The following is a 6123-nucleotide window of genomic DNA, read 5'->3' as shown; positions in this document are numbered from 1 at the left end:
AAATAAAATCGGTTATTCAAAATTTAAAACCAAATCAAACCAAATATCAGCTTTATTTAATCGGTTTGGTTTGGATGGCGATTTGGTTTGGTTTTATAACCATAACCATGAACAACCCTACCATCAACTATTGAAGGGTCATTTTTGTCTAGTGTGATGCTCGGTTTGGGCTTCGAGACATTTATTTGGAGTTAGTGGGATTAGCCATTATAGTTTTTGAGGTTTACCCAAAGTTTGACTTCGATCAACTTTCTTGGTAAATACATTCAAAATAGAATAACATTAGTGTGGTTAACATTGGAATGCCAAGTTTGGTCAATAATGACATTTGGTTTGGTTCCCGAGGGTATCACGATAACTTGGTGGCTTTTAGCGTTTTCTTGGTGTTTCTTTGTGAAGTGTTGACATTAGTCAATATTTTGACAAGATAACCTCTATTGATTGTTTCATTTATTCCATTTAGTATGGGATATCTTTTCGAACTGATATGCATTTTTGCTTTGCATCATTTGGACCTCCAATAAATTCCAAGGGTTTTTTTGAAGTTTGGAGCTCATAGCTAAAATTTGGTGGATGTGGCATCTCGTGCAATCACTTTTACCGACCCTTGATCTCTTAAGAGAAAGTCTCTATATCTACCAAGGGGTCACTTAAACAAAGGGTCACCAGTAGGCGGGGATCGCTTAAGCGACTAGCTAGCTTCTTTAGCAAAGATTGCTTTTGTGACCATGGAGCCGCTTAAGTGACATGCACCTCTTAGGCGAGGGTCGCGCTTGCGACCCTTTGACGACTTAAGCGATGACTGCTTAAACAGCCAAATAGCCTCTTTTTCAAAAGTAGTTGGGAATAAAATCCCTTTATTCTTCATTTCTTCAAAGAAAAAAAGCCCAAGTGAGTGGAGCTCGGCCAAGGGAGATTTTACTCACTTCTTGACCAATTTAAGTGATTCAACGGTTTTCCAATTCATTTCCATTTTTAGCCTCATACTCCTTCGTTTATAATCTTTAAATTTTGGTAATTAGACCATTTGGGGTTGGAATTGAACTCAGTTTTGGCCCATCTTTCAGAATTGTGATCCTCATTATTAGCAGAACATAATGATTGTTTTAGTTTCAGAATTCTCTAACATCGTTCAAGGATCAATTTTCGACGTGCTTTTCGGTTTGAATTTAATTTTGATGAAATGAGTAACAATAGTGCCATATTGATTTTGTTGTTCTGTTCTTGATAGCTTGGAAGCTGTCAGAGGATCTCCGGAAGGGATAAGCACCCGAATTATAGTTCGTGTGCGGTTTCGGCCTCAAAGTAGGTGACAATTTATTTTTTCTTCGACTTGGATTTTTTAGAATAAATGTATTCTGAGTATTATTTCATGATTAAGTTTGCGTATAGGACTAGTGTAGGCTATATGAACTTAGTTGACTTATTGCCCTTATTGGGTTGCTTAGTATAGTTTTAGCCAGAAAAGCCTTAGTGTAGGTTGATCCTTGTGTTTATATAGAATAGTATCTATAGAAATTGCTCGTAGGTGGCGTGAAACTTAGGTTACCGTGTGTTTCACTTTGTTTGAGTTGTTGGTTGTTTATGGCACTTTTTGAGCTTTTATTCTTAATTAATTTATTATTTTGCCCAAGGTCGTGAGCTTGGACAAGCTAGAGTCTCTTGTTAATAAGTCTGCCTGGACAGGAGTTTCTCGAGTATGTGCTGGTTTGTTGTGATTTTGCATGAACTTATGGATTTTGTGATGGTTTGTGAAGGTGTTGATTATCTTGAAGACAAAAAAGAAATTTTGTTCCCAATGATTTGGTAGTCCTTGGGACCTGTTATGACCGAAAATGGTAAAATGACTTATATACTTGATTGTCCTACTTTCGACTACTTTTACTCTGATAAGCTCGACGTATCATTCTAGGCGGCTCGTTGGCTTAGGGGCTGCTACATTCTATCATTTATACATGTTGATAAGCTCGATGTATCATCCCCAAAACATATATCCAGGTTATTGGGTCTTTATGGTTATATTTGAGGCATTATTCCGAGAGGCTCGATGTTTCTTCTAGTTTATTTCTTATTTCACTTAGTCACTTACATTTGTATTATTGTGTGCTTTTGCCTCTGAGTATGTTTGGGTTTCCTTGTATTTGTGTTTAGCTGTGAGTGAATTCTTGTAAAATGCTTGCTTGTTCCCCCTAGTATGATTATAGTATCTTAGAATTTTTTATCCTTTGACTTATTAGTATCATCAATTCATCATGCTTCTTTTTATACGTTTGATTTTGCTAAGATTGGTCAGCTTATGATGCCGATTGAGTACCCCGTGTTTGGTAGTCATACTAAACTTTTGCATCTTTTTCTAATGTAGCTCCTGTACAAGCCACCCTATTTGGGCGTTGATCTTTTTTTTCCATCACAGACTTGGATCGTTTTAAGCTCTTGTCGTTTAGAGACTTGATGTTTTTCCTCTTTTGTACCTGTATTTTGTATTATTAATAAGTCAATTCTCTTGTACTTAGTAGCTCCTGTATAGGTTACACCAGACCAAAGGTTGGTTTTGTGTTTGTTGGTCATCTAGATAACCTTTGGGTCTTTATTGTATATTTTGTATCATATTTAATATTTATGACATGGACCATTTCCTATATTCTATTTCTATTTTTTTTTATTTCTATTTAAACTATTATATGTTGCATCTTCTATTTGTTTAGGCTTGCCGCTTGCCTACTTGGGGTTTGTAGTAGGCGCCATCACGAACAAATTTGGGGTCATCACAGAAAAATTATATTAATGTTGACTAATAGAAGTGATGATACATTTTAGTTGAATTTTAATTTGATTCAATCAATATTCCTTTTTGAAAATTTAAAAATGAACGTAATAATTTTGAGTCAGATAAATTGTATCTATACATGCAATTATGATTTATATATATCACTAAAATTAATTATATCATTAACTATTACATATCTTTAGTAACAATATTAATTACTGGTATTAGATGTAGACTATAAAATTTGTAACGAATTACTAGCCATTCTATACTTATCGAGTTGTTGTATAACATCTATAAAGAAGATTACTTTCATACGACAATAATTTATTGATATGTGTATGTTCACATTCAAAATATATTTGCACAACCAACATTGTGTATGTTCACAATCAAAGTATGTGATATTTAAATATTATGACTTGCGTAAGAAAATTTTATACCCATTACGTGACTATATACTACAAACTACAGTAGCTACTGCATTGATAAAAAAGATATTGTTATAAAAAGGTTATTTCTCCCTTTAAAATCAAGGATATACTTTAAGTTTCACGCAATAACATATCTCGGTAAAATTGATTTTTGCAATAAAAATAAATATTCATCATATAGTCTCTGCATTCATCCATTTTGAGGTTGTACTTTACCCTATGGTGTAAGTCATCACACACTTGATCTAATATTACGTATATGATTTTATGTAGTTTGTACGGATACATATTCATTTCTATTCCTATAAAAAAACCATAATACGAGGTCTCTACTATTGACAAGTTGCAATTTTTTGTAGAAAACCAAGAGAAGTGGGTTCTTGGCCTCTTAAAATTTGTTGTTGCATCACTAAAATAGAAGTTGTGGTACCTGAATTCATTGAGACAAGAAAGTCTCCTATAACTCCTAGTTCATTTTGAGCACTCCAATGTGTTAATCCCTGTAATAGCACAGGATTTATGCCTTGATTTCTCCCAAGTATCCAAAGATCAAAGAATTGTTCATTCTGCAATGTGTGAAGTGCTGCGATTGTATCCTCCCCATTCTTCACCACAACTTCCTTATACACAACTTTTTCATTACCTTCATTCTTCACCCAAAACCATGTTACAAGACCATCATCTAATTTCTTCTCGATCTCATTATCCCCTTCACCATTATGGGAAAGGAAACGAATAGCAGTAAGTGATACATCTGGATTTGCAGCAATTCTATCAGCATAAGAAAGCGCCTCCCTAGCATCTGATCCTCCCATAAAAAGTAGAGCAAAATTGTTAATTGATGACCGTCTACCTACATTATAATTATTACTAGTAGGGGAAGCACCCTGGTCCACATAAATCCCAACTGAGCAAGGAGCATGGTTTAAGACATTAGAGTTCACTAATTGAACCCCTTGTCTTGTTAGTACTTGAGTGCCTTTATAAAAGGGAAGTATAATAAGGGAGGCTTTCTTTTCTAGTGCCAACTTGCATATGTCTTGATACATGCTCCTCTTAGGAGAATATGATGTATACAAATTAATCGTGATATTTTCTCCACCAAAATGCTTCAATACATTATGGATTGGATTTTGATCTGTATTTACCGATTCTTGGTGATCGATAAAAATAGGGGCAGCACGACCAACTAGTTCCATTAGGTGCAAGGCATGAACCATGGAAGTCCTAGGAGCAGTTGAATTAGACACTTCAAATAGAATATTTATTATACCAAACACGTTTTCCTCGTCATGTATACAAGCTATAATGTTCAACTCAGTGTTTAAAGAAGTATGTTGAATATTTCTTCTTGTGTTAATCATATAAGGCCTCGTTGGATCATAAACTATACTGATCAATGGAGTCACAATAGATGTCACCCCAATTGTCATTAGCACTAGCATTGTGAAATATGGTCTCGTTATCATCTGCGTTAAATGAATATGAACGCAAGAAATATTACAAAGTCAAAAAAATCGAGTAGATTTAGAATTTATCTCAATATATGTATGTTGTTTGAATAAGAATGAAAGAGTAAAGAAAGAGAAGAGCACCTTCAAATCCATCCAGTGAATGAAGATCAAAAGCTCAACTTCACCTCTTAGGCTCAATACAAGGCTAAGAGCAAGACAATCTCTGAATGGCATATTAAAAAAATAGGAAGTAAAGAGGACAGTAACCATTTTAACAAGATAAGCTGTGAGAGCCATAAAAAATAGAGGCTGAAGATGTGGCCAATGAGTATAGATAGATGAAATATCAGTGAACATTCCAACATATGCAAATGAAAATGGCATGAGAATGTCCATGACAATTGTCTCTGTCTTTTCGACCAATGTAGCTCCTAATGGTGGGCCATCTGGAATGGCGAGTCCCAACCAAAGTGGTCCATTTGCCACTGCAATACCACCCAAATCACATAAGAAACCAGTAAGCAATACTCCTAAGAGTATGAAAACTACATAAATTTGCTCCACTGACTTCCCTTCCGGGGTTGCTTTTATTATCCATATCATAATCTGTCTAACACCTCCAAAAATGGATGCTCCAATCAAAAATGAATAAATGAGAAACCACAAAGCAGCCATACTTTTATGCTCCGCTTGTTTAGCTGCCTCAAATATAACAACAAATTGAATTCCAATTATATCACTTATTAAGGCAGTGGATAATGACATTCTTCCAATTTCGGAGCTAAGGAGATTAAGCTCTCTGATAATTGGATAGATAACTGGGAAAGCCGTGATTGCCAATTCTGACGTTACTCCTAACATGGATGAAGCTCTGGCTAATTCTTTTTCCATTGATTTTTGAAGAGCTAATCCAATAAAAAGACTACATAACATGGGAATGGACACCCCAAATATGGCTATGTACCATTGTTTCTTGCCAACATTCTTTATCTGTGTCAAATCTGTCTTTACACCAGATATGAAAAGGAAATACATAAAACCAATGAGTCCAATATTTTTGAGTGCATAATCAGCAGTATCCGGAAAAATAAAGTTGCGAAATCCCTTGCTTCGGCTCAAAACAGATGGGCCTACGATTATTCCACCCTTAAGATTCAAAACAAAAATCAGAAGAACTAAGTGTGTGTATATATATATATATATATAATATAATATATATATAATATACATTTTAAGTATTTGTTAAAAAATGAAAAATAATAAAGCCTACTTACTAGAAGCTCAGAAATGATTCTTGGCTGGCGGAGAGGCTTGAGAAGATAACGAATGAAATGGGAGATGGCAATGATGGTTGATATCTCTAACAAGACAAGGGAAAAAGAAAACTCCAATGGATTTTGTCCTGAAAAAATACCAAAGGTGTGGGGAGGATGGATACCTCGACATATTACTAGCCCTTTGCTATGGA

The 6123-nt window shown here is 34.9% G+C and overlaps 1 protein-coding gene across 1 annotated transcript; it reads right to left on the bottom strand.

The window, feature by feature from the left end:
* Positions 1–3531: 3531 nt before the first annotated feature.
* Positions 3532–5546, bottom strand: LOC125812719 (cation/H(+) antiporter 24-like). The gene is made up of 2 exons (XM_049492199.1): positions 4797–5546; positions 3532–4670 (listed from the first exon to the last, which is right to left on the bottom strand). The coding sequence occupies exons 1-2, from the start codon at positions 5544–5546 to the stop codon at positions 3534–3536; spliced, it is 1887 nt and encodes a 628-aa protein (XP_049348156.1). The 3' UTR covers positions 3532–3533.
* Between the last annotated feature and the right edge of the window lie 577 nt (positions 5547–6123).

Source organism: Solanum verrucosum, unplaced genomic scaffold (assembly GCF_900185275.1).
Source record: "Solanum verrucosum unplaced genomic scaffold, falcon-dt-bn FXZP01000033.1, whole genome shotgun sequence".
NCBI lineage: Eukaryota > Viridiplantae > Streptophyta > Magnoliopsida > Solanales > Solanaceae > Solanum > Solanum verrucosum.
The sequence above is the reverse complement of the archived record's forward strand: the minus strand, read 5'-3'. Positions and strand labels throughout refer to the sequence as shown.